This window comes from Salvelinus alpinus, chromosome 8 (assembly GCF_045679555.1).
Source record: "Salvelinus alpinus chromosome 8, SLU_Salpinus.1, whole genome shotgun sequence".
NCBI lineage: Eukaryota > Metazoa > Chordata > Actinopteri > Salmoniformes > Salmonidae > Salvelinus > Salvelinus alpinus.
Genome location: NC_092093.1, coordinates 41,157,892 through 41,185,327, shown reverse-complemented (window position 1 = coordinate 41,185,327; position 27,436 = coordinate 41,157,892). Strand labels below are relative to the sequence as shown.

General features: G+C 44.2%; 1 protein-coding gene across 3 annotated transcripts in view; it reads right to left on the bottom strand.

The window, feature by feature from the left end:
• LOC139583167 (eukaryotic translation initiation factor 5-like) overlaps positions 1–27,058 on the bottom strand; it is a 34,332-nt gene extending 7,274 nt beyond the window's left edge. Inside the window, exons 1-8 of one of the 3 annotated variants that reach the window (XM_071413971.1) lie at positions 27,008–27,058; positions 26,578–26,773; positions 25,454–25,733; positions 24,812–24,893; positions 24,109–24,281; positions 13,559–13,670; positions 12,771–12,886; positions 11,843–12,004 (exon numbers count right to left, since the gene is read on the bottom strand). In XM_071413971.1, the coding sequence (XP_071270072.1) occupies positions 11,843–12,004; positions 12,771–12,886; positions 13,559–13,670; positions 24,109–24,281; positions 24,812–24,893; positions 25,454–25,525 (717 nt within the window). In that variant the 5' untranslated portion in view covers positions 25,526–25,733; positions 26,578–26,773; positions 27,008–27,058. Of the gene's footprint in view, positions 1–11,842; positions 12,005–12,770; positions 12,887–13,558; positions 13,671–24,108; positions 24,282–24,811; positions 24,894–25,453; positions 25,734–26,540; positions 26,774–26,916 lie in introns of all 3 variants that reach the window. The other 2 variants (XM_071413970.1, XM_071413972.1) reach the window with 2 other exon arrangements.
• Between the last annotated feature and the right edge of the window lie 378 nt (positions 27,059–27,436).

The following is a 27,436-nucleotide window of genomic DNA, read 5'->3' as shown; positions in this document are numbered from 1 at the left end:
GGCACTGCATTTCAATGCTTGAGGCATCAATACAGACCCTGGTTCGATTCCAGGCTGAATCACAACCTGCCGTGATTCGGAATCCCATAATGCAGCGCACAATTGGCCCAGCATCGTCCAGGTTAGGCCGTCATTGTAAATAAGAATTGGTTCTTAACTTTTCTAGGGTAGGGGGCAGCATTCAGAATTTTGGATGAAATGCATGCCCAAATTAAACTGCCTGCTTCTCGGGCCCAGAAGATATGCATATAACTGGTAGATTTGGATAGCAAACACACTAAAGTTTCCAAAACTGTTAAAATAGTGTCTGTGAGTATAACAGAACTGATTTGGCAAGCGAAAACATGATACAAATCCATTCAGGAAGTAGTTTGTTTTGTTGGTTTCTATTCAATGCCATTACAGTATCCATTGACTTAGGGCTCAAATTGCAGTTTCTATCCCTTCCACTAGATGTCAACAGTCTTTAGAAATTGTTTCAGGCTTGTATTCTGAAAAATGAGGAAGAGCAGTCTGAATGAGTGGACCCTAAAGTGGCACAGAGCTTGCTTTCATGCGCGAGACCGAGAGAGTGCCTTTCTCGTTTACCTTTAACGCCCTTTTGCGTGGGGGGAAAACCTCATTCTGATTGGCTGGGCCTGGCTCCACAGTGGGTGGGTCTTAGCCCTCCCATCCCCTTTTTTTATTTTTATTTTTAATTATTTTTTAATTCTGGGTTATGAAATTGAAATTCTAACCAGCTCTGCATTGCTTGTTTGAAAAAGGTTTCAATTTCAATTACTCGAAAATGTGACATGGCAATCTGCAAAAAGGCCATTTCAAAACAAAGAATAAGCTTTTCTTAATTATCTACTTGAGAACCATTTTGGGTTCAAGTAAAACATTTGTATAAGTGAAGCTTTTACAGTGGTGTATGCATGCTATATATGGCCTGGTTTAGCATCCCAGATCGAGCGAAAGTCTTTGCCCATATGATTTGAAAAACGAATCCGCAGTAGGCACCGTCATAAGTACTTTTTTTATTTCACCTTTATTTAAGTAGGGGGCAGTATTTTCGTTTTTGGCTAAAAAACGTATCCATTTGAAACTCCCTATTTCTCAGCCCCCGAAACTAGAATATGCATATAATTGTCAGATTAGGATAGAAAACACTCTAAAGTTTCCAAAACTGTCAACATTTTGTCTGTGAGTTTAACAGAACTGATATTGCAGGCTAAAACCTGAGGAAAGTCCATTCAGGAAGTGCCTCTGTTTTTGAAACTTCTCTGTTCTTATGCATCCCTATTACCCATTTAAAGGGATATCAACCAGATTCCTTTTTCTATGGCTTCCCTAAGGTGTCAACAGCCTTTAGACATAGTTTCAGGCTTTTATTTTGAAAAATAAGCAAGAACGATCACATTGCGTAAGTGGATAGGTGGGGGCTCTCAGAGTGAGTTGTGCGCAACAGAGATAGGCAGCCATTGTTACTCCCGGTCCTAGTGAAAAACCAACACTCCCAGTTGATATATTATCGAATAGATATTTGAAAAACAACCTGAGGTTTGATTATAAAAAACGTTTGACATGTTTCTGTGGACATTATCTGGAATTTTTGTCTGCGTTGTCGTGAACGCTTTTTCCTGTGGATTTCTCAGCATAACGCGCGAAACGAACGGAGGTATTTGGATATAAAAATATCTTTATGGAACAAAAGGAAAAGTTGTTGTCTAACTGGGAGTCTCGTGAGTGAAAACATCCGAAGATCAAAGGTAAACGATTAATTTGATTGCTTTTCTGATTTTCGTGACCAAGTTACCTGATGCCAAGTGTACTTAATGTTTTGTCGAGCGATCGATAAACTACCACAAACGCTTGTATTGCTTTCGCTGTAAAGCATAATTTCAAAATCTGAGATGACAGGTGGATTAACAAAAGGCTAAGCTGTGTTTTGCAATATTGCACTTGTGATTTCATGAATATGAATATTTTCTAGTAATATTATTTGACTGTGGCGCTATGCTATTCAGCGTTGCTGATGACAATTATCCCGGAAACGGGATGGGTGGTTCAGAAAGGTTAACCAGGTTGGCTAGTTGAGAACAAGTTGTCATTTACAACTGCGACCTGGCCAAGATAAAGCAAAGCAGTTCGACACAAATAGTTACACACGGAGGGGTGCAAAGGAGCAAGATAAATAAATACAGTATGGGGATGAGGTGGATTGGATGGGCTATTTACAGATGAGCTATGTACAGGTGCAGTGATCTGTGAGCTGCTCTGACAGCTGGTGCTTAAAGTTAGTGAGGGAGATATGAGTCTCCAGCTTCAGAGATTTTTGCAGCTCGTTCCAGTCATTGGCAGCAGAGAACTGGAAGGAAAGGCGGCCAAAGGAGGAATTAGTTTTGGGGGTGACCAGTGAGATATACCTGCTGGAGCACGTGCTACGGGTGGGTGCTGCTATGGTGACCAGTGAGCTGAGATAAGGCAGGGCTTTACCTAGCAAAGACTTATAGATGACCTGGAGCCAGTGGGTTTGGTGACGAGTATGAAGCGAGGGCCAGCCACCAGAGCGTACAGGTCGCAGTGGTGGGTAGTGTATGGGGCTTTGGTGAAGAAACGGAGGCACTGTGATAGACTGCATCCAATTTATTGAGTAGGGTATTGGAGGCTATTTTGTAAATGACATCGTCGAAGTCGAGGATCGGTAGGATGGTCAGTTTTACGAGGGTATGTTTGGCAGCATGAGTGAAGGATGTTTTGATGCAAAATAGGAAGCCGATTCTAGATTGAATTTTGAATTGGAGATGCTTAATGGGAGTCTGGAAGGAGAGTTTAGTCTAACCAGACACCTAGGTATTTGTAGTTGTCCACATATTCTAAGTCAGAACCGTCCAGAGTAGTGATGCTGGACGGGCGGGCAGCGATCGGTTGAAGAGCATGCATTTAGTTTTGCTTGCACTTAAGAGCAGTTGGAGGCCACGGAAGGAGAGTTGTATGGCATTGAAGCTCATCTGGAGGTTTGTTAACACAGTGTCCAAAGAAGGGCCAGAGGTATACAGAATGGTGTCATCTGTGTAGAGGTGGATCACAGAATCACCAGCAGCAAGAGCGACATCATTGATGTATACAGAGAAGAGAGTCAGCCCGAGAATTTAACCCTGTTGCACCCCCATTGAGACTGCCAAAGGTCCAGACAACAGGCCCTCCGATTTGACACACTGAACTCTGTCTGAGAAGTAGTTGGTGAACCAGTCGAGGCAGTCATTTGAGAAACCAAGGCTGTTAAGTCTGCCGATAAGAATGCGGTGATTGACAGAGTCGAAAGCCTTGGCCAGGTCTATGAATACGGCTGCACAGTAATGTCTCTTATCGATGGCGGTTATGATATCGTTTAAGACCTTGAGCGTGGCTGAGGTGCACCCATGACCAGCTCTGAAACCAGATTGCATAGCGGAGAAGGTACGGTGTGATTCGAAATGGTCGGTAATCTGTTTGTTAACTTCTTTGGGACAGGGGGGCAGTATTGAGTAGCTTGGATAAAAAGGTGCCCAGAGTAAACTGCCTGCTACTCTGTCTTAAAAGCTAGAATATGCATATAATTAGTATATTTGGATAGATAACACTCTGAAGTTTCTAAAACTGTTCGAATGATGTCTGAGTTCATATGCTCATATGGCAGGCAAAAACCTGGCAGGCAAAAACCTGAGAAAAAATCCAACCAGGAAGTGGGAAATCTGAGGTTTGTAGTGTTTCAACTCTTTGCCTATCCAATATACAGTGGAAATGGGGTCATGTTGCACTTCCTAAGGCTTCCACTAGATGTCAACAGTCTATTTTTTTTTATTTTTTTTTATTTCACCTTTATTTAACCAGGTAGGCTAGTTGAGAACAAGTTCTCATTTGCAACTGCGAACTGGCCAAGATAAAGCATAGCAGTGTGAACAGACAACACAGAGTTACACATGGAGTAAACAATAAACAAGTCAATAACATGGTAGAAAAAAAAGAGAATCTATATACAATGTGTGCAAAAGGCATGAGGTAGGCAATAAATCGAATAATTACAATTTAGCAGATTAACACTGGAGTGATAAATCATCAGATGATCATGTGCAAGAAGAGATACTGGTGTGCAAAAGAGCAGAAAAGTAAATAAATAAAAGCAGTATGGGGGGTGAGGTAGGTAAATTGGGTGGGTAGTTTACAGATGGACTATGTACAGCTGCAGCGATCGGTTAGCTGCTCGGATAGCAGATTTTTAAAGTTGTTGAGGGAGATAAAAGTCTCCAACTTCAGAGATTTTTGCAATTCGTTCCAGTCGCAGGCAGCAGAGAACTGGAAGGAAAGGCGTCCAAATGAGGTTTTGGCTTTAGGGATGATCAGTGAGATACACCTGCTGGAGCGCGTGTTGCAGGTGGGTGTAGCCATCGTGACCAGTGAACTGAGATAAGGCGGCACTTTACCTAGCATAGCCTTGTAGATGACCTGGAGCCAGTGGGTCTGACGACGAACATGTAGCGAGGGCCAGCCGACTAGGGCATACAGGTCGCAGTGGTGGGTCGTATAAGGTGCTTTAGTAACAAAACGAATGGCACTGTGATAAACTGCATCCAGTTTGCTGAGTAGAGTATTGGAAGCTATTTTGTAGATGACATCGCCGAAGTCGAGGATCGGTAGGATAGTCAGTTTTACTAGGGTAAGTTTGGCGGCGTGAGTGAAGGAGGCTTTGTTGCGGAATAGAAAGCCGATTCTTGCTTTGATTTTGGATTGGAGATGTTTGATATGAGTCTGGAAGGAGAGTTTGCAGTCTAGCCAGACACCTAGGTACTTATAGATGTCCACATATTCTAGGTCGGAACCGTCCAGGGTGGTGATGCTAGTCGGGCGTGCGGGTGCAGGCAGCGAACGGTTGAAAAGCATGCATTTGGTTTTACTAGCGTTTAAGAGCAGTTGGAGGCCACGGAAGGAGTGTTGTATGGCATTGAAGCTCGTTTGGAGGTTAGATAGTACAGTGTCCAAGGAAGGGCCGGAAGTATATAGAATGGTGCCGTCTGCGTAGAGGTGGATCAGGGAATCGCCCGCAGCAAGAGCAACATCATTGATGTATACAGAGAAAAGAGTCGGCCCGAGAATTGAACCCTGTGGTACCCCCATAGAGACTGCCAGAGGACCGGACAACATGCCCTCCGATTTGACACACTGAACTCTGTCTGCAAAGTAGTTGGTGAACCAGGCAAGGCAGTCATTAGAAAAACCGAGGCTACTGAGTCTGCCGATAAGAATATGGTGATTGACAGAGTCGAAAGCCTTGGCCAGGTCGATGAAGACGGCTGCACAGTAATGTCTTTTATCGATGGCGGTTATGATATCGTTTAGTACCTTGAGCGTGGCTGAGGTGCACCCGTGACCGGCTCGGAAACCGGATTGCACAGCGGAGAAGGTACGGTGGGATTCGAGATGGTCAGTGATCTGTTTGTTGACTTGGCTTTCGAAGACCTTAGATAGGCAGGGCAGGATGGATATAGGTCTGTAACAGTTTGGGTCCAGGGTGTCTCCCCCTTTGAAGAGGGGGATGACCGCGGCAGCTTTCCAATCCTTGGGGATCTCAGATGATACGAAGGAGAGGTTGAACAGGCTGGTGATAGGGGGTGCGACAATGGCGGCAGACAGTTTCAGAAATAGGGGGTCCAGATTGTCAAGCCCAGCTGATTTGTATGGGTCCAGGTTTTCCAGCTCTTTCAGAACATCTGCTATCTGGATTTGGGTAAAGGAGAAGCTGGGGAGGCTTGGGCGAGTAGCAGCGGAGGGGGCGGGGCTGTTGGCCAAGGTTGGAGTCGCCAGGAGGAAGGCATGGCCAGCCATTGAGAAATGCTTGTTGAAGTCTTCGATTATCACGGATTTATCGGTGGTGACCGTGTTACCTAGCCTCAGTGCAGTGGGCAGCTGGGAGGAGGTGCTCTTGTTCTCCATGGACTTTACAGTATCCCAGAACTTTTTGGAGTTAGAGCTACAGGATGCAAATTTCTGCTTGAAAAAGCTGGCCTTTGCTTTCCTGACTGACTGCGTGTATTGGTTCCTGACTTCCCTGAACAGTTGCATATCGCGGGGGCTCTTCGATGCTATTGCAGTTCGCCACAGGATGTTTTTGTGCTGGTCGAGGGCAGTCAGGTCTGGAGTGAACCAGGGGCTATATCTGTTCTTGGTTCTGCATTTTTTGAACGGAGCATGCTTGTCTAATATGGTGAGGAAGTAACATTTAAAGAATGACCAGGCATCCTCAACTGACGGGATGAGGTCAATATCCTTCCAGGGAACCCGGGCCAGGTCGATTAGAAAGGCCTGCTCGCAGAAGTGTTTTAGGGAGCGTTTGACAGTGATGAGGGGTGGTCGTTTGACCGCGGACCCGTGGCGGATACAGGCAATGAGGCAGTGATCACTGAGATCTTGATTGAAGACAGCAGAGGTGTATTTGGAGGGCAGGTTGGTCAGGATAATGTCTATTAGGGTGCCCATGTTTACGGATTTAGGGTTGTACCTGGTGGGTTCCTTGATGATTTGTGTGAGATTGAGGGCATCAAGCTTGGATTGTAGGACTGCCGGGGTGTTAAGCATATCCCAGTTTAGGTCACCTAACAGAACAAACTCTGAAGCTAGATGGGGAGCGATCAATTCACAGATGGTGTCCAGGGCACAGCTGGGAGCTGAGGGGGGTCGGTAGCAGGCGGCAACAGTGAGAGACTTATTTCTGGAGAGATTAATTTTTAAAATTAGAAGTTCGAACTGTTTGGGCATGGACCTGGAAAGTATGACAGAACTTTGCAGGCTATCTCTGCAGTAGATTGCAACTCCTCCCCCTTTGGCAGTTCTATCTTGACGGAAAGTGTTATAGTTGGGTATGGAAATCTCAGAATTTTTGGTGGCCTTCCTAAGCCAGGATTCGGACACGGCAAGGACATCAGGGTTGGCAGAGTGTGCTAAAGCGGTGAGTAAGGCAAACTTAGGGAGGAGGCTTCTGATGTTGACATGCATGAGGCCAAGGCTTTTTCGATCACAGAAGTCAACAAATGAGGGTGACTGGGGACATGCAGGGCCTGGGTTTACCTCCACATCACCCGAGGAACAGAGGAGTAGTAGGATGAGGGTGCGGCTAAAGGCTATCAAAACTGGTCGCCTAGAGCGTTGGGGACAAAGAATAAAAGGAGCAGATTTATGGGCGTGGTAGAATAGATTCTGGGCATAATGTGCAGACAGGGGTATGGTGGGGCGTGGGTACAGCGGAGGCAAGCCCAGGCACTGGGTGATGATAAGAGAGGTTGTATCTCTGGACATGCTGGTCTCAATGGGTGAGGTCACCGCATGTGTGGGGGGTGGGACGAAGGGGGTATCAGAGGTACGGAGAGTGGAACTACGGGGTCCATTGCAAACCAAAACAATGATAGCTAGCCTGAACAACAGTATGCAAGGCATATTGATATTTGAGGGAGACATACAATAAGGCATAAAGTGATTGCAGGTCTTGATTGGGAGAGCTAGCTAAAACAACAGGTGAGATAACAGCAGCTAGTCAGTTAACACAGCAGCAGCAGGTAAAAATGGCGACGGCTAGGCAGAGAGGGTCGGATTAACTACACACAGATCCTGAGTTAAAGCACAGAGCCGACAGATAAAACACAAATAAACGGAATGGAGTACCGTGAATTAATGGACAGTCAAGCAAGCATCAGCTATGTAGCCAAGTGATCATAGTGTCCAGGGGGCAGCCGTAGATGGAGCAGTGAGGCCTCCACTAAGCTAGCCCGCGGCGTAAGATTGTTCGATAGACCTGTTCAGATAGCAGCCGATATGCTCAAGACAGCTAACGATTAGCGGGCCGCAGTTAGCATATGGGCGTTCAGGTTACGTCGCGATGGAGGGGCCAGTTGAATAACTCCCTCGGGCAGATAACGTCGGTATCCCAGTCGTGAAGGCCCGGTGGGGCTCCGCATCGGCAGTAAAACGGGTCCGGATAGGTGATTGTAGCCCAGGAGTGGCTGATGGAACTCTTCAGCTGGCTAGCTCCGGGATAATTGGTGTTTGCTCCGGAATTGATGTTAGCCAATAGTCACTCGGATAGCAGCTAGTTAGCTGCAAGATCCAGGTGTAAATGTCCAGAGATTGCGGTAAAAATCCGGGGATATGGAGAGAAAATAGGTCTGGTATGCTCTGGTCTGAGTCGCGTTGTACAAAACTGGCAATAGTTTTCCGAGCTAAAGGATAGCTGATAAGCGCTAGCTGTGGTTAGCTGAACTACTCACGTTAGCTTGTGAGCTGGCTAACTTCTGGCTAGATGAATAACTCCCTCGGGCAGATAACGTCGGTATCCCAGTCGTGAAGGCCCGGTGGGGCTCCGCATCGGCAGTAAAACGGGTCCGGATAGGTGATTGTAGCCCAGGAGTGGCTGATGGAACTCTTCAGCTGGCTAGCTCCGGGATAATTGGTGTTTGCTCCGGAATTGATGTTAGCCAATAGTCACTCGGATAGCAGCTAGTTAGCTGCAAGATCCAGGTGTAAATGTCCAGAGATTGCGGTAAAAATCCGGGGATATGGAGAGAAAATAGTTCTGGTATGCTCTGGTCTGAGTCGCGTTGTACAAAACTGGCAATAGTTTTCCGAGCTAAAGGATAGCTGATAAGCGCTAGCTGTGGTTAGCTGAACTACTCACGTTAGCTTGTGAGCTGGCTAACTACTGGCTAGCTTCTGTTGTAGATTTCGGATACGAGGTGAATAATAACTTTGAGGAGAAAAAAAGCAGATCCGCACCACATTTGGTGAGGTAGGTTGCAGGAGAGTGTTTTGAAGTTGAGTTTTTAAGAAGAAAAAATATATATATAAAAAGAAATGCGAAGAAAAATATATAAAAAATATATACACGGGACAGGACGAGGACAAAGGACATCTGACTGCTACGCCATCTTGGATTCACTATAGAACCTTGTTTGATGCTTCTACTATAAAGGAGGAGGGAATGAGAGGGGATTTGAGTCAGAGGTCTGGCAGAGTGCCACGAGCTGGCCACGAGCTGGTCACACGCATTCACATGAGAGGTAGCTTGCGTTTCATCGCATTTCTGAAGACAAAGGAATTCTCCGGCTGGAAGATTATTGAAAATTTATGATAAAAACATCCTAAAGATTGATTCTATACTTAGTTTGACATGTTTCTATGGACTGTAATATGACTTTGTCTGAACTTTCGCCTGGACCTGCCAGCGCGTCGTCAGTTTGGATTGTGTACTAAACGCACGAACAAAAGGAGGTGTTTGGACATAAATGATGGACATTATCGAACAAATCAAACATTTATTGTGGAACTGGGATTCCTGGGAGTGCATTCTGATGTAGATCATCAAAGGTAAGTGAATATTTATAATGCTATTTCTGACTTCTGTTGACTCCAACATGGCGGATATCTCTTTGGGTTGATTGGGCTGAGCGATGTACTCAGATTATTGCAAGGTGTGCTTTTTCGGTAAAGCTTTTTTGAAATCTGACACAGCGGTTGCATTAAGGAGAAGTTTATCTAAAGTTCCATGCATAACACATGTATTTTCATCAACATTTATAATGAGTATTTCTGTAAATTGATGTGGCTCTCTGCAAAATCAGCAGATGTTTTGGAAGCAAAACATTACTGAACGTAACGCGCCAATGTAAACTGAGATTTTTGGATATAAATATGAACTTTATCGAACAAAACATACATGTATTGTGTAACATGAAGTTCTATGACTGTCATCTGATGAAGATCAAAGGTTAGTAATTCATTTTCTCTATTTATGCTTTTTGTGACTCCTTTCTTTGGCTGAAAAAATGGCTGTGTTTTTCTGTGGCTATGTACTGACCTAACATAATCGTTTGGTGTGCTTTCGTCGTAAAGCCTTTTTGAAATCTGACACGTTGGCTGGATTCACAACAAGTGTAGCTTTAATTTGGTGTATTGCATGTGTGATTTCATGAAAGTTAAATATTTATAGTAATTTATTTGAATTTGGCGCTCTGCATTGTCACTGGATGTTGGCCATGTGGGACGCTAGCCCAGAGAGGTTAACTTGGCTTTTGAAGACAGAAAGGCAGGGTAGAATAGATTTCGGTCTGTAACAGCTTGGGTCTAGAGTGTCTTCCCCTTTTAAGAGGGGGATGACTGCGGAAGCTTTCCAATCTATGGGAATCTCAGACGATACGAAAGAGGTTGAACAGGCTAGTAATAGGGGTTGCAACAATTTCGGCAGATCATTTTAGAAAGAGGGTCCAGATTGTCTAGCCCAGCTGGTGCAGGGCTGTTGATCGGGGTAGGGGTAGCCAGATGGAAAGCATGGCCAGCCGTAGAAAAATGCTTATTGAAATTCTCGATAATTGTAGATTTATCGGTGGTGACAGTGTTTCCTAGCATCAGTGCAGTGGGCAGCTGGGAGGAGGTGCTCTTATTCTCCATGGACTTTAGTGTCCCAGAACTTTTTGGAGTTTGTGCTACAGGATGCAAATTTCTGTTTGAAAAAGCTTTCCTAACTGCCAGCGTATATTTGTTCCTAACTTCCCTGAAAAGTTGCATATCACGGGGGCTGTTCGATGCGAATGCAGAACGGATGGATGTTTTTGTGCTGGTCAAGGGCAGTCAGGTCTGGAGAGGAGCAAGGGCTATATGTGTTCCTGGTTAAAAAAAATTGAATGGGGCATGCTTATTTAAGATGGTGAGGAAGGCACTTTTAAAGAATAACCAGGCATCCTCTACTGACGGGATGAGGTCAATATCCTTCCAGAATACCCGGGCCAGATCGATTAGAAAGGCCTGCTCGCTGAAGTGTTTTAGGGAGCGTTTGACAGTGATGAGGGGGTGGCCGTTTGACCGCAGACCCATTATGAGTAAACTGATATGACTAAGGAGTTAAATCAGATACATTTTTCCATAAAGAGACAGGTATTAACCTCTCCATGTTTGCAGGATCTAGTCCATTTTTACTAGTTTTCTATTGAAATTCATTGTGGAGAGCTCATCTATATATTTTGTGATAGGAATACCAAGTATGTCTACTTCACCATCAGCCCACTTTATAGGTCAACAGCAGGGTAATGTAAAAGTTTTTTATATATTTTTTTTATCCAATACGTAATATAATTATAATTAGGTTTTCATCCAGAGACCAGAAAAGTTACCTAGATCTTCAATGAGAAATTGCAGGGACCTAGCTTGCGGACTTCTTTTAAAACTTGTCGACTTTGTTTTTAAACCTTGGATTTCTAATCCTGTTATTTGATCTGATTTTAATAGCTAGCATTTCGATGGCCATAATGAATAAATATGGTGACAGTGTGTAATTTTAAACGAAGAGACCTGCTCAAAAGGCAGCAGCAACATAATTACATACCACACTGCATTTGAGCTCTGCTTAGTGCGTGTTCATTTCCTTGTGGAGTCTAGCAAACCCATTTAGCTACATCTATGAATTATTTAATTAATTTATGCAAGCGAGCAATAAGCAAGGCAACAGGACCCAGGCAAAATAGGCTTTAGTTTAGAGAATTGAGGTGACAACCCTAAGGTCACTTTTTTTTTTTTACCCCTTATCTTACCAGGTAAGTTGACTGAGAACACATGTATTTACAGTAACGACCTGGGAAATGGTTACAGGGGAGAGGGGGGGGGGGGTGAATGAGCCAATTGTAACCACTGTGACCTTTAAACGGAATCTCTATGAAGCCTGAACTAGGGAGGTGCGGGTTGTTTCTGCGCAGGGCTCGAATCTTCACACGTAACTGAGCAATAAGCAAGTGTGTTATGGCAAAACAGAAAAAGGGTCATTCCTAGACAGGGTCAGGAGTCTGACCTTGACAAAGTTGTAGAAGAGGTTGACCCTCTCCTCCAAGGGCTTCTCCAGGTCCTCGCTGAGGGTCAGGTTCTTAGCGTGCGTGCTGATCTCCTCCATCCTGCGCTGCTGGGCCTCCTCAGTCGTCTCCTCTGCCCAGTCCTCGTCATCGTCGTCTCGGTCCTAGAGCATATCCATTAGATTTGAGTTATACAGCGCTATTGAAAATAAGACGGATCAGTGTTACACAGTGGAAACTATTCCAATGAGGCTGTATGCTACAGAGAAACAAGACCAATGGGATAGAATGGAGACTGGGGTTGGGTTTCATCCCCTCCCATCTACTCTCGTTCACTCCCCGTCATGGCTCCGAGACAATTGGTTAAGTGTAATAAACAGCTCTACCTAGATCGTGCTATATTGCTTTCACCTATCCAGTTATATCAGATCTGTGAAGGAGAGTGAACAAAGGCAGAGGGATGGGAATACAATCATGTGCCATAATGTTGTCATGACTGTCCTGTAAGGATCACAATGGGTCAAATCAGCCTGGCAATGTCTGACAATAACCATACCCTCTCCCACCCCTTAGGTAAATGTATGTAATAGGTAAAGACCTTAAGAGTTTAATTCTGGAGATGTTTAACTCTTTAAAACTACTTCTTCCATGGTGCCCCAAATCCTAATGAGTTAATTGTGACATGATTCATTTAAATCGGGTAACAATTAAACATGGTGGATTAAATAAATAGTCATCAGATTAATGAAAGTAAAGCCACGACAATGTCAACGGTTAGGCAACTAGGCCTTGCAAGACAAGTCTCCAGGTCAAGGTCTGTCAAGCGCAACCTTCACGCCAGTCAAGCTAAAATCGAGCGCACCTGAAGTTTACAACAACGTATTTGACCGAGGTCTGGCTGGCACTGGGAGATGAAGTGCTTGTACTCACCACAACATCGGGGGCGTCTATGTCATTGTGGTTCGCGGCTTCGCCATCACTGGAGCTGTTCTCCTTGTCTTTCTTCTTGCTCTTCTTCTCCTTCTTCTTGGCAGACCCGGTGTCCTCTGTTTGCAGACAGCGAGATGACGGCAGTCAGGATAGAAGCTATTATTACAATCTGTCCTCCAATCCTTGTGTTTCTCAGACATTTACCCAGCAGGAGAAGCAGTGTTTTTTTAGTGTAGTAAATTCAATACACCCAGGGAGCCTTCAATGATTTCTGGCAGTGTTAAAAACCACTGGGAGAGCAGATGACACAGCAGATGCTGCCCTCAGAATACTCCAATGCTCACTGCAGCTCATCTTTGACAATGACTCATGTAAATTCACCCTGCACATTGACACCCTTAATACACCACTTAACGTGACTCAAATAATGCCTTTATGTTGCTTGTGTCTAGCAACATAAAAGAATGGCTGTGTTCACGTGTGCATTAAAATGAAGGCTAGTGTGTCTGGGGTTCTCTTTAAACCAAGGCCACATTGAACAACCTCAGACTGAACAAACCTGTACAGTATATTCAGAAATTTCCTGACTTTGCAAGACAACAGTAGCATATTAAATGAATGGAATTTCCAGAATGTCCATGCTCGGAATGCATGTTTGACAAAGCAGTTTTCCTGAAAGAAATAAAAGGCTTCTGTCCAGCTACATTTGAACACATACTTTACAATTCCCTGCTTTTCTCAGGCATTCCCAGAGCATGCATAAACCGTTTGTTCCTGGTCTGGCGCACCTGGTGGATTCCTGAGGATGAACGTGCAGAGCTTGTGTCGTGTGTCCAGCATGCCCCTGTAGCCGCAGGCCTTGCAGGAGTTCCCAATGGTTTGTTTCTTGGCGTTGATGTGCTGGAGGACAGTGATATATAAAAATTACAATAACATTTTCAGTACAGCCTTAGGGCTAAAGCCTAAGTTATACCCTTTGCAGTAGGCAAAGGAAGAACTACAATAAGATATGCAAAATGGCAATCCTGTGTAGTTGCGTCACAAAAGTACGCAGACGTGTGCAGCCCCAAAATTATAAAAACACAAGTATGCAGGATTGCCATTTTGAGTAGCTAATTGCATTCTTGCAGCTATAAAAATGCTTTTGTGACCATCAATTCTGTTTAATTTCATCTCCTAAACATAATGGTGCATCATTACGGGCCAGCTGCACGGACATAGATTAAGCACAGGCCGGGACTAAAAAGTAGACTCAACGGAGTCTTGGCTTATTCTACATGTAACAAAAATATTTAAAAAGTGTAGGTCCCATATTTAATAAGCTGAAATAGGAAGATCCCAGAAATGTTCCATACACACAAAAAGCTTACTTCTCAAATTGGTTTACATCCCATTTGTGAGCAATTCTCCTTTGCCACAATAACCCATCCACCTGACAGGTGTGGCATATCAAGAAGATGATTAAACTGCATGATCATTCAGGGCCCGAAATGAACACCCGCAAGTACATTTTGGCTGGTAAGAGGTCCATTTCACCAGCCACATTGGCGGGTGGTCAGGGCACCAGAGTGCGAGCATAACACTCATATTTGTGAATAAAAAAAGTCCAGTATGATCATATTTATAGTAAAATAATTGCTGCAGTAGCTGTTTTCAAAGTATTTCTGCCGTTTTGTTTCATAGCTGGTAAATTAAAAGCACAAAGCCAAAAATCTATTAATTATATAAAATCGCCTATCCCACCTGAGCTACAACACTGCCTGGCTGGGGGTTGTGCGCACTTGAAGAGCAGAGTAAAATATGAATTTTTTGAAGCACAGGCATAAAAGTTAATCTTATTTACTTTAAACAAAAGTTGGTAACACTACTTGACACCCAGTGTCAAAACACATTATGACGCTGTCAAAACCTGTCAATACATTTAGTTAGACCTGTTGTGACTTCAGTTACCTGATGTGGAATAGAGTTCCATGTAGTCATGGCTCTATGTAGTACTGTGCACCTCCCATTGTCTGTTCTGGACTTGGGGATTGTGAAGAGACCTCCGGTGGCATGTCTTGTGGGGTATGCATGGGTGTCCGAGCTGTGCGCTAGTAGTTTAAACAAACATCTCGGTATATTCAGCTTGTCAACACCCCTTACAAAAACAAGTAATGAAGAAGTCAAATCTATCTTCCACTTTAAGCCATGTTAGATTTGACATGCATGTCATTAATGTTAGCGCTCCGTGTACTTTCAATGGCCAGCCATGCTACCCTGTTCTGAACCAACTGCAATTTTCCCAAGTCCCTCTTTGTGGCACCTGACGACATGACTGAACAGCAGTCCAGGTGAGACAAAACAAGGGCCTGTAGGACCTGCCTTGTTGATAGTGTTAAGGCAGAGCAGTGCTTTATTATGGACAGACTTCTCCCTTCTTAGCTACTGTTGTATCAATATGTTTTGACCATGACAGTTTACAATCTATGGTTACTCCATGCAGTTTAGTCATCTCAACTTGCTCAATTTCCACATCATTCATTACGAGATGTAGTTGAGGTTTAGTGAATTATTTGTCACAATGCTTTTGTAAATATTTAGGACCAATTTATTGCTTGCTACCCATTCCCGAAACTAAACTGCAGCTCTTAAGTGTTGCAATCATTTCAGTCACTGTAGTAGCTGATGTGTATAGTGTTGAGTCATCCGCATACATACACACACACTGGCCTTACTCCAAGCCAGTGGCATGTCGTTAGTAAAGATTGTAAAAAGCAAGGGGCCTAAACAGCTACCCTGGGGAATTCCTGCTTCTACCTGGATTATGTTTGAGAGCCTTCCATTAAAGAACACCCTCTCTGTAGATGGTGTAATGCCATAACACGTTTTTCAGCAGCAGACTATGATCGAAAATGTCAAAAGCTGCACTGAAGTCTAACAAGACAGCCCCCACAATCTGTTTATCATCAATTTCTCTTAGCCAATCAGTCATTTGTGTAAGTGCCATGCTTGTTGAGTGTCCTTCCCTATGAGTGCGGAAAGTCTGTTGTCAATTTGTTTACTATGAAATAGCATTGTATCTAGTCAAAGACAATTATTTCTAGAAGTTTAATAAGGGTTGGTATCAGGCATATTGGTTGGCTATTTGAGCCAGTTAAGGGGGCTTTACTATTCTTGGGTAGTGGAATGACTTTAGCTTCCCTCCGGGTCTGAGGTCACACACTTTCTAGTAGGCTTAGATTGAAGATGTGGCAAATAGGTATGGCAATATCATTAGCTATTATCCTCAGTAATTTTCCATCTAGATTGCCAGACCCCGGTGGCTTTTCATTGTTGAAAGACAATTTTTTCACCTCACAGAATTCATAAGTACAATCGTCTTTCATAATTTGGTCAGATAAACGCTAACACCACAGCCAAGTATGTTGCTGGCATGTCATCCCTAAATTTGCATTTCGTGCCAATGAAAACGTCTTTAAAGTAGTTGGCAATATCAGTGGGTTTTGTGATAAATGAGCCACCTGGATTCAATGAATGATGTCATTTAAGGTGCTCCAAAGCTTTTTACTATCATTCTTTAAATCATTTTTATTTCATAGTATAGTTTATTTAGCTTAGTAACATTTCTTAATTTGCAGTACTTTTCAATTCTTCATCAATCCAAGGGGATTTAACAGTTTAGTCATTTTCATAATGGGTTCGTGCTTATTAGTAACTGGAATAAGCAATTTCATAAAATGTGTCACGCACAGCATCTAGTTGCTCATCATGACACACACCCAACATGCATCTACCACAATGCTCTGTTGCTGATGAATGAAGGAGCAGATTGCAGGAGCAGGACAAGGACCCTCTGATAAGGTAATGTACAGTGCATTCAAAAAATATTCAGACCCCTTGACTTTCTCCACATTACAGCATTATTCTAAAATGTATTTAAAAAAGGTACCTCAATCTACATACAATAACAAAGCAAAAACAGGTTTAGAAATGTTTGCAAATTAAATAAAACAAACACATTTACATACAGTACCAGTTTGGACACCTACTCATTCAAGGATTTCTTTATTTTGACTATTTTCTCCATTGGAGAATAATAGTGAAGACATAAAAACTATAAAGTAACACATACTGAATCATGTAGTAACCCCAAAAAAGTGTTAACCAAAATAATTTAAAAGTAGTCACCTGGAATGCATTTTAATTAACAGGTGAGCCTTGTCAAAAAGAGAATGTGGAATTTCTTTCCTCCTTAATGCATTGAGCCAATCAGTTGTGTCGTGACCAGGTAGGGGTGGTAAACAGATAGCACTACTTGGTAAAAGACAAAGTCCATATTATGGCAAGAACAGCTCAAATAAGCAAAGAGAAATGACAGACCATCATTACTTTAAGACATGGTCAGTCAACAAGGAAAATTAAGAACTTTTAAAGTCTCAAGTGCAATCGCAAAAACCATCAAGCACTACGATGAAACTGGCTCTGATGAGGACCGCCACAGGAAAGGAAGACCCAGAGTTACCTCTGCTACAGAGGATAAGTTCATTAGAGTTGCCAGCCTCAAATTGCAGCCTAAATAAATGCTTCAGAGTTCAAGTAACAGACATCTCAACAACTGTTCAGAGACTGCATGAAATCAGGCCTTCATGGTTAAATTGCTGCTGCTGCAAAAAACACTACTTAAGGATGCCAATAAGCTGAAACATACACAACAGACATTAGACCAGTGGAAATCTGTCCCTTTGTGGTTGGAATAAAATTTCAAATTTGGACTCAGACCAGTGTCTTTGTGAGATGCAGAGTAGGTGAACGGATGATATCCGCATGAGTGGTTCCCACCGTGAAGCATGGAGGTAGTGCGGGGGGGGGGGGTGCTTTGCTGGTGACACTATCTGTGATTTATTTAGATTTGAAGGAACAATTAACCACCATGGCTACCACAGCATTCTGCAGCAATACACCATCCCATCTGGTTTGGGCTTAGTGGGACTATCATTTGTTTATCCACAGGACAATGACCCAACACACCTCCAGGCTGTGTAAGGGCTATTTGACCAAGGAGAGTGATGGAGAGCTGCATCAATGACCTGGCCGCCACAATCACCCTACCTCAACCCAATTGAGATGGTTTGGGATGAATTAGATCGCAGAATGAACAAAAAAAAGCCAACAGGTGCTCAGCATCTGTGGCAACTCCTTCAAGGCTGTTGGAAAAGCATTCCAGGTGAAGATGGTTGAGAGAATGCAAAGCTATCAAGGAAAAGGATTGCTACTTTGAAGAATCTATTATTTAAAATATATTTAGATTTGTTTCACACTTTGTTACTAAATGATTCCATGTGTTATTTTATATTTTTGATGTCTTCACTATTATTCTACAATGTAGAAAATAGTAAAAATAAAGAAACCTTGAATGAGTAGGTGTCTAAACTTGAATGTTACTGTAAGTATTCAGACTCCTTGCTATAAAAGACTCGAAATTGAGCTCAGGTGCATCCTGTTTCCATTGATATATATACACTGCTCAAAAAAATAAAGGGAACACTAAAATAACACATCCTAGATCTGAATGAATGAAATATTCTTATTAAATACTTTTTTCTTTACATAGTTGAATGTGCTGACAACAAAATCACACAAAAATTATCAATGGAAATCAAATTTATCAACCCATGGAGGTCTGGATTTGGAGTCACACTCAAAATTAAAGTGGAAAACCACACTACAGGCTGATCCAACTTTGATGTAATGTCCTTAAAACAAGTCAAAATGAGGCTCAGTAGTGTGTGTGGCCTCCACGTGCCTGTATGACCTCCCTACAACGCCTGGGCATGCTCCTGATGAGGTGGCGGATGGTCTCCTGAGGGATCTCCTCCCAGACCTGGACTAAAGCATCCGCCAACTCCTGGACAGTCTGTGGTGCAACGTGGCGTTGGTGGATGGAGCGAGACATGATGTCCCAGATGTGCTCAATTGGATTCAGGTCTGGGGAACGGGCAGGCCAGTCCATAGCATCAATGCCTTCCTCTTGCAGGAACTGCTGACACACTCCAGCCACATGAGGTCTAGCATTGTCTTGCATTAGGAGGAACCCAGGGCCAACCGCACCAGCATATGGTCTCACAAGGTGTCTGAGGATCTCATCTCGGTACCTAATGGCAGTCAGGCTACCTCTGGCGAGCACATGGAGGGCTGTGCGGCCCCCCAAAGAAATGCCACCCCACACCATGACTGACCCACCGCCAAACCGGTCATGCTGGAGGATGTTGCAGGCAGCAGAACGTTCTCCACGGCGTCTCCAGACTCTGTCACGTCTGTCACATGTGCGTGTGAACCTGCTTTCATCTGTGAAGAGCACAGGGCGCCAGTGGCGAATTTGCCAATCTTGGTGTTCTCTGGCAAATGCCAAACGTCCTGCACGGTGTTGGGCTGTAAGCACAACCCCCACCTGTGGACGTCGGGCCCTCATACCACCCTCATGGAGTCTGTTTCTGACCGTTTGAGCAGACACATGCACATTTGTGGCCTGCTGGAGGTCATTTTGCAGGGCTCTGGCAGTGCTCCTCCTTGCACAAAGGCGGAGGTAGCGGTCCTGCTGCTGGGTTGTTGCCCTCCTACGGCCTCCTCCACGTCTCCTGATGTACTGGCCTGTCTCCTGGTAGCGCCTCCATGCTCTGGACACTACGCTGACAGACACAGCAAACCTTCTTGCCACAGCTCGCATTGATGTGCCATCCTGGATGAGCTGCACTACCTGAGCCACTTGTGTGGGTTGTAGACTCCGTCTCATGCTACCACTAGAGTGAAAGCACCGCCAGCATTCAAAAGTGACCAAAACATCAGCCAGGAAGCATAGGAACTGAGAAGTGGTCTGTGGTCACCACCTGCAGAACCACTCCTTTATTGGGGGTGTCTTGCTAATTGCCTATAATTTCCACCTTTTGTCTATTCCATTTGCACAACAGCATGTGAAATGTATTGTCAATCAGTGTTGCTTCCTAAGTGGACAGTTTGATTTCACAGAAGTGTGATTGACTTGGAGTTACATTGTGTTGTTTAAGTGTTCCCTTTATTTTTTTGAGCAGTGTATATATATAATCTCAATCACAACAGGTGTAAATATGGGTCAGGAGAGTTAGGACCAGTGGTGCAGCGGTCTAAGGCACTGCATCTCAGTGCGAGAGGCATGACTATAGTACCTGGTTCGAATCCAGGCTCAAACACAACCGGCCGTGATTGGGAGTCCAATAGGGCGGCGCACAATTGGCCCTGCGTCGTCCAGGTTTGGCCGTCATTGTAAATAGGAATTAGTTCTTAACTGACTTGCCCAGTTAAAAAGGTAAAAAAATAAATGACATGTTATGACGCTAGTCAAAGTGTAACCCGAAAGTCATCGGCCCGATGAAGTGAGACTGTTTGGTTCACAAGCTAGGTTGTTTTGATGTTTGAGTTTCAACTGCTAGGAAGAAGACAACACTTCTATTAGTCAGACTCAACGCAAACATGACAAGTTGCATTACCAAGGTAAACTCCCGCACTTAGTGGCAGTTGAACATTTGTCTAAGTTAATTTGTTTAAAGACTCAAGTCACAATATACACCACGTTATTTCTTACTCGTAATACACATGACCAAAAGTATTCGGAAACCTGCTCGAACATCTCATTCCAAAATCATTGGCATTAATAAGGAGTTGCCATGACAGCCTCCACTCTTCAGGGAAGGCTTTCCACTAGATATTGGAACATTGCTGTTGCCAAAGTTGGAAGCAAAGAATCTCCTAGAATGTCATTGTAGGCTGTAGCGTTAAGATTCCCTTTAACTCGAACTAAGGGACCTAGCCTGAACCACAAAAAACAGCCCCAGACCATTATTCCTCCTCCACCAAAAATTGACCGTATGCTTTTGGGCAGATAGCGTTCTTCTAGCATCCACCAAATCCAGATTCGTACGTCGGACTGCCAGATGGTGAGCGTGATTCAACACTCCAGAGAACGTGTTTGCACTGCTCCAGTCCAATGGCGGTGAGCTTCACGCCACTCCAGCCAATGCTTGGCATTGCATATTGTGATCTGAAACTTTTGTGCGGCTGCTCAACAATGGAAACCCATTTCATGAAGCTCCAGATGAACAGTTCTTGGTCGTACTTTGCATCCAGAGGATGTTTGGAACTCAGTAGTGAGGGTCGCAACCAAGAACAAATGATTGAAGCGCTACGCGCTCATCGATCCTGTTCTGTGAGCTTGTGGCCTTCCACTTCACGGCTGAGTCGTTGTTGCTCCTAGACGTCTCAACTTCACAATAACAGCACTTACAGTTGACTGGGGAAGCTCTAGCAGGGCAGAAATTGACAAACTCACTTGCTGGAAAGGTGGCATCCTATGACAGTGCCACATTGAAAGGCACTGAGCTCTTCAGTACAGGCCATTCTATTGCCAGTGTTTGTCTATGGAGATTGCATGGCTGTGTGCTCAATTTTACAGTGTACATTTACTTTAGAAACATCAACAACAACAAAAATTGGGTGGGGTTGGATAAAACAGTATAAAATCAGGGGTGTCAAACACATACTAAGGAGGGCCTAGTGTCTGCAGGTTAAGATAACCAGGTGAGGGCAGTTCTTTACTAATTAGTGACCTTAATTCAGCAATCAAGTACAAGGGAGGAGCGAAACCGTGCAGACATTCGGCCCTCTGTGGAATGAGTTTGACATGTGGTATAAGTGGAGAAAGCCCCATTGAAAAATCACTTAAATTTACGTGGTGCCACCCTAGAGTCATGACCTACTCAGAACTTTCATTATTACAATGTATTATTTTAATACCACCAGTCATAAATATATTTTTTCCATATCACCCACCCCATTAGTGGGTATTATGGTTGTGGAAGACATTTAGCCTAGGTAGGCTAAAACTTCACAAGCCTTAATTCATTAGATTATTGCTGACTGTTAGAAATGCAGTGTAATTGACCTTTACATTTTACAACAAAGCTTAGAGAAAACAAAATCAAGATGTCGTAAATTCACCCATAAATATGAAAAAAGATTTTTTTGGCCATATTGTCCAGCCTTACCTCTAACCCTGGCAATTTGACTGGTAAACTGTTGGTAAACAGCTGCCTGGTAATGTGATGCAATCATTTCCATGGTAATGTAAAATCTTCATTCAAATGATGTGGCCCATGCAATCAAATCAAATGTATTTATTTAGCCCTTCTTACATCAGCTGATATCTCAAAGTGCTGTACAGAAACCCCCCCCAAAAAACCTCAAATCAAAGGTAAGTCAGTACCTGGTGTGGCCACCAGCTGCATTAAGTACGGCAGTGCAGCTCACGGACTGCGCCAGATTTGCCAGTTCTTGCTGTGAGATGTTACCCCACTCTTCCACCAAGGCACCTGCAAGTTCCCGGACATTTCTGGTGGGAATGGCCCTAGCCCTCACCCTCCGATCCAACAGGTCCCAGATGTGCTCAATGAGATTGAGATCCGGGCTCTTCGCTGGCCATGGCAGAACACTGACATTCCTGTCTTACAGGAAATCACACAGAATGAGCAGTATGGCATCATGCTGGAGGGTCATGTCAGGATGAGCCAGCAGGAAGGGTACCACATGAGGGAGGATGTCTTCCCTGTAACGCACAGCGTTGAGATTTCGTGCAATGACATGCTCAGTTCGATGATGCTGTGACACCGCCCCAGACCGACCCTCCACCTCGATCACGCGCCAGAGTACAGGCCTCGGTGTAATGCTCATTCCTTCGATGATAAAAAGCAAATCCGACCATCACCCCTGGTGAGACAAAACCGCAACTCGCCTAAGAGCACTTTTTGCCAGTCCTGTCTGGTCCAGCGATGGTGGTTTTGTGCCCATATGATGTCTGGTGAGGACCTGCCTTACAACAGGCCTACAAGCACTAAGTCCAGCCTCTCAGCCTATTGAGGACAGTCTGAGCACTGGAGGGATGGTGCGTTCCTGGTGTAACTCGGGCAGTTGTTGTCGTCATCCTGTACCTTTCCCACAGGCGTGATGTTCGGATGTACCGATCCTGTGTAGGTGTTGTTACACGTGGTCTGCCACTGCGAGGACAATCAGCTGTCCGTCCTGTCTCCCTGTAGCGGTGTCTTAGGCGTCTCACAGTATGGACATTGCAAATTATTGCCCTGGCCACATCTGCAGTCATCATGCCTCCTTGCAGCATGCCTAAGGCACATTCACACAGATGAGCAGGGACCCTGAGCATTATTCTTTTGGTGTTTTTCAGATTCAGGAGAAAGATCTCTTTAGTGTCCTAAGTTTTCATAACTGTGACATTAATGAGCATGCAATACGGCTTTCGTCAGTACGAAATCCTTGTCGACCCACTGTGCTGTCAGACTTGGCATGCTCATGGGGCTGACGTCGCTGGCCCAAATGTGTACAGGTTGGCTTTCGCCGACTGGTCAAGCACATCAACCACGTCAGAACGGTTGATTGTTAAGGGCAATGAATTCCATCATCTTGGCATTAAGGGATTTCGCTTGAGTTGTCTCGCTGAAAGTCTCTTACTCTTTCAAATGACTGCTCGATCCACACAGCACATTGTAGGCTAGGAATGCTGTGTTGAACGTGTAGCGCTATATTTTACGTGGTGTCATTACGTCAGCTTTGACATCGGTTTTGCAAATCAGCGTTAAACTAGACAAAAATCGGGACGATGCCGGCATTTTTAGCTAACATCGGGCGATTCCGATGTGCTTACCGATACATTGTGCATCCCTAGACATAACACTTAACTAAACACAGTTTGGGCCGGCCCCAGTTATCCAATGAAAGCTGTGGAATGAGTCACTGTACACATTTCATTCCATCCAGTCATTTGTAACGGCACTGCCGCATAGATATTCATCGGCGAAAAACAGAATCCCCCTGGCTGCACGGACCGACGACAATGCTAACATTATTAGAATAGAAACCTGCCCTGTCAATGAAAACATGGCATAAACAGAGGAGTGGGGTATAGGGGTAGAGAGTTCACCCCTCCCTTCCTCACTGTACAGACAACACAGGCCAGAAGATGCCAAGCCCAGGAGACAAGGCTGTTTTGATGGAAAACTGCACTAATGCCAAATGGAACCTCAATCATGTGACCCTGCTGCTACAAACAGTGGATTTATTATTTAAAACGAAGGAGGCCGGTCGGTACTGGTTGGATATAGGAAACAAGTATTGTCAAAAGCCAAAATGGATTGATAGTGAAGAGCTGGCATTCCCACCCCTTTCAAGTGATAGCAGAGTGTGGGTCGGTTTTCAATTAGACCTTTTCCAGAATCTGACAAATGGTGGACGGGGGAAAGGAAAAGCTTTCCGGACTATTTACCAGGTCGGTTTCAGGATTGTCACACTCGGGACACAGAACAAACTTCCGGATGAATCCGTCCAGCATGTCCTGCAGCTTGTTTGCCTCGTGGGACCCATTGACGATGAAGCGGTCGTTTTTGGCATCAAACTGGGTCTGGGCACCCAACTCACAACCAAAAAATTTGGTGGGATCTGGACAGGGAGAACGAGAAAGACATACGTTTGAGTTTAGCGTTGTTTAAAGCCTTCCTATCCTCATCATAGGTTTTGGAGAGTGGGTTATATTTTCTTCTGATATTCATAGCCAATAGGCTCTTCACCTTTCCTAAAGATAAAGGGGGTCCACCACATCAAGATGATTCCTGCTCCCATGCCATCAGTGTTGTAGATCAGGCTATATGCCACAATCCAAAATGAATGCAAAAGCACCATATAATTTGATTCACTTTGAGCCCAATCTACACAACTAATGTGGACTCATCTTGTCAGACTACTTGAGGCCTGAAAACATCCAACAAACTATGATTTGAGTGTGAAGTCCCCTTTCATACTATCTTTACAGATGACTGGGCACACTGGAGAGGCCAGGGAAAGTATGCAATTTACAAGTACTGACAAATATTCCAATCTGTTCACAATCACAACCTTGGGAAATGGATGCCAATTTAGTGGGTCAGACCAGTGCCCAACAGGCACTGAGCTGGGGAAGGGGGTATACTCACACGTGGGAGGCCTATTCAGAGACTTGGCAACGTCGGTCATGTTGACTATGACAGTCTTTATCCCATTCCCCTTGCCTTCCACCTGGAGGATAGGGAGGGGGACATCTTTCAAACTGTTTCACAGTGGTCACATTCTAACAGCGTAAATACCTTTCCACTCAATGTGCCAATTAAGTTGCTCCTCGTGTGCGAGACGAGCGCACAAAGGCAGACGGGGTTCACTTTCATTTAAGTACAACATTTGAGAAAAATCACATTAAATCTAAGCATCTTTGAGTGGAAAGTATGTCTCGTAAAGTCTTTCAGAGGGAACATTTATTTCAGTGTTGTTTCAAGAACAAGGTTTCCCCTAGGGCTATACATGACCTTCCCTTGAGCAATTAAATGGATTGGTTAGGTCTCCACCATAGTGATTTCAATGCATTTCCGTGCTCAATAAGGAAGAGACAAGGGAATGAAGCTCTGTGACCATCGGGACATCCCTCGGCCCCCGACACTAGTTGAGCTCTGAACAAACCTTCATGACAACCACCGCACTGTTCAAGGTAAAGGTTCCCCATAACCACAGGTCTAGGATCAGATCCTGAGCCCCAAATATGAGGGGGATGACAGTGACTCCAGACCACCACAACCCGTACTCACCTTGGCGATTATACGGGGCATCTTGTAGCGGTAGAACTGGTCCAACACGCTGCGGTTGACGTTAACAGACATGATGGCTGGCCGCGGGCTTTATCAGTACGACAGGAAGATCTTGGACTGAAAATTTTTGGTATCCTCTGTCTGGCGAAGAGGGGATGACATAAACGACTGGAAGAGGGTTCGGGCTCGGACATGAAAAAGGTCTTGCCACTGAGGCTGCAAGCACCGCGCTTGTAGGCTAAGTTCCCCACACACAGGTTCCAACAGCTGCGCAACAGCTCTGAGAAGAGAGGGGAAGACTTAAATCGATGGAAGGCATTACAGCAAAGAATGAATGTAGTATAAAGTATGATTGGACGTTGCTTTCTAGTGTCAGACTGGAACAAGACACGAGTCCCTAGGCCCTATGGGCTTCCCACACTTGCATACGGTCACTTATGTCACCTGCCAAACGGCAGTGCCCATGTATTTACATTTGTTGTATCCCATTATACGGGTTATTACAGAGTCATTACTTAATTTCTAAACTTGAGATGTACGAATAGTCCTAATTGTCAAATCAGACCAATTATCATTAACGTCCCTTAGTAGGTTGACAGTCACCACAATGTACAAGATCACATTTGCAGAGTAATAACTAGTCCACATACAGTGGTGTAATATGGTCAGGTATGCCATTGCAGCTTCCTACCTATGTAACACTAAACATGTGGCAAATGCACATGAGAATTCCAGAAACATATGGCATATAAATAATCCAAAAGCACAGTGGACTAAAATAAATTAAGACAACCAGCACATGTTAATTGCACCATTGCTACGAATACATTCATTGTCAATATAGTTAACACATCACTATAAATCATCGCACATGTAATGTAGGTGATAAATGGGTAAGACCGAAAAGCACACCAGGCCTCAATTGTGCTGCAGAGTGCGTCATACAGTGAAGCAGTGCGCGGGGGGAGAAAGACGCCATCTTTGGTCCACATAGGAGGCGCATTCACTATACAAACAGGTTTGAAATAAATTAAATACGTACTGACACAGAGCAGTAGGGATTAAAGTATAAGTGAGGTTAAAATACCTTTCCCATCCGTCGCTCCTTTCGTCCGGGTACTCACCGTTTTCGCAAAACAAAGACATAAACACACCGCTGGTCGCCCAGGCAGAGAAGCAATAAAGTGTTGTGTGGATGAGCAGTAAGGTTGTAGTGGAGACCGAGCCGCACTGCAACGGTGCCGAAAGAGTAGTCCGACTTTACGATGGGGGGGGGGGGGGGGCCACTAAGAAAACTCGAGACGCCCAAAAATGGGGTATCTGTAACGAACAACAAACAAACAAGTTACTATAACTTATAAAATGACAGCGAAAGCTGACATCTATCTGTACTGTGGTGATAATAGCTAGCATCGGCACATTAGCAACGAATATATATAGAAAATAGTATTAACGTTAGCTACCTAAAAAGGATTCAAGTTGATTTGCTCTGTTACGTTTGAATATTTGCTGATTAATACAAATTATATTTCTAGCCAACTTGCTTGGACTCACCTCCAGAACGCTCTCACATAGGTGCTTGCAACGCCACTATAATGTGCTGTCAATCTACACGAGCTCCAACACTATTCCCGCCCATTTTGACGACGTCATTAAATCAGCGATTTGAACGGGTCCTTAAAGTATGGGAAACATGTTCTACTAAAATAGACCACATCCTGTCGTTTCCGATGGGAGGCAAGTGAGCCAAGTAGGCCTGGCTGGTTGCCTACTTGGCAGGCCAACCAATCAGAATTTGGGTTTAATACTTTTTATGGAAAAGTTTGATCTTACTGATATATGGAGAGAGGTTTCCTTCCAGACAATCCAGAATAGATTTTTGGCTTATATCCAAATGTATTGATAGTGAGTGTTACTACAAATATTTGTACTATTCCCCTCACAGGCCATAGAACCATTTACATTGATATCAAAATATTTACC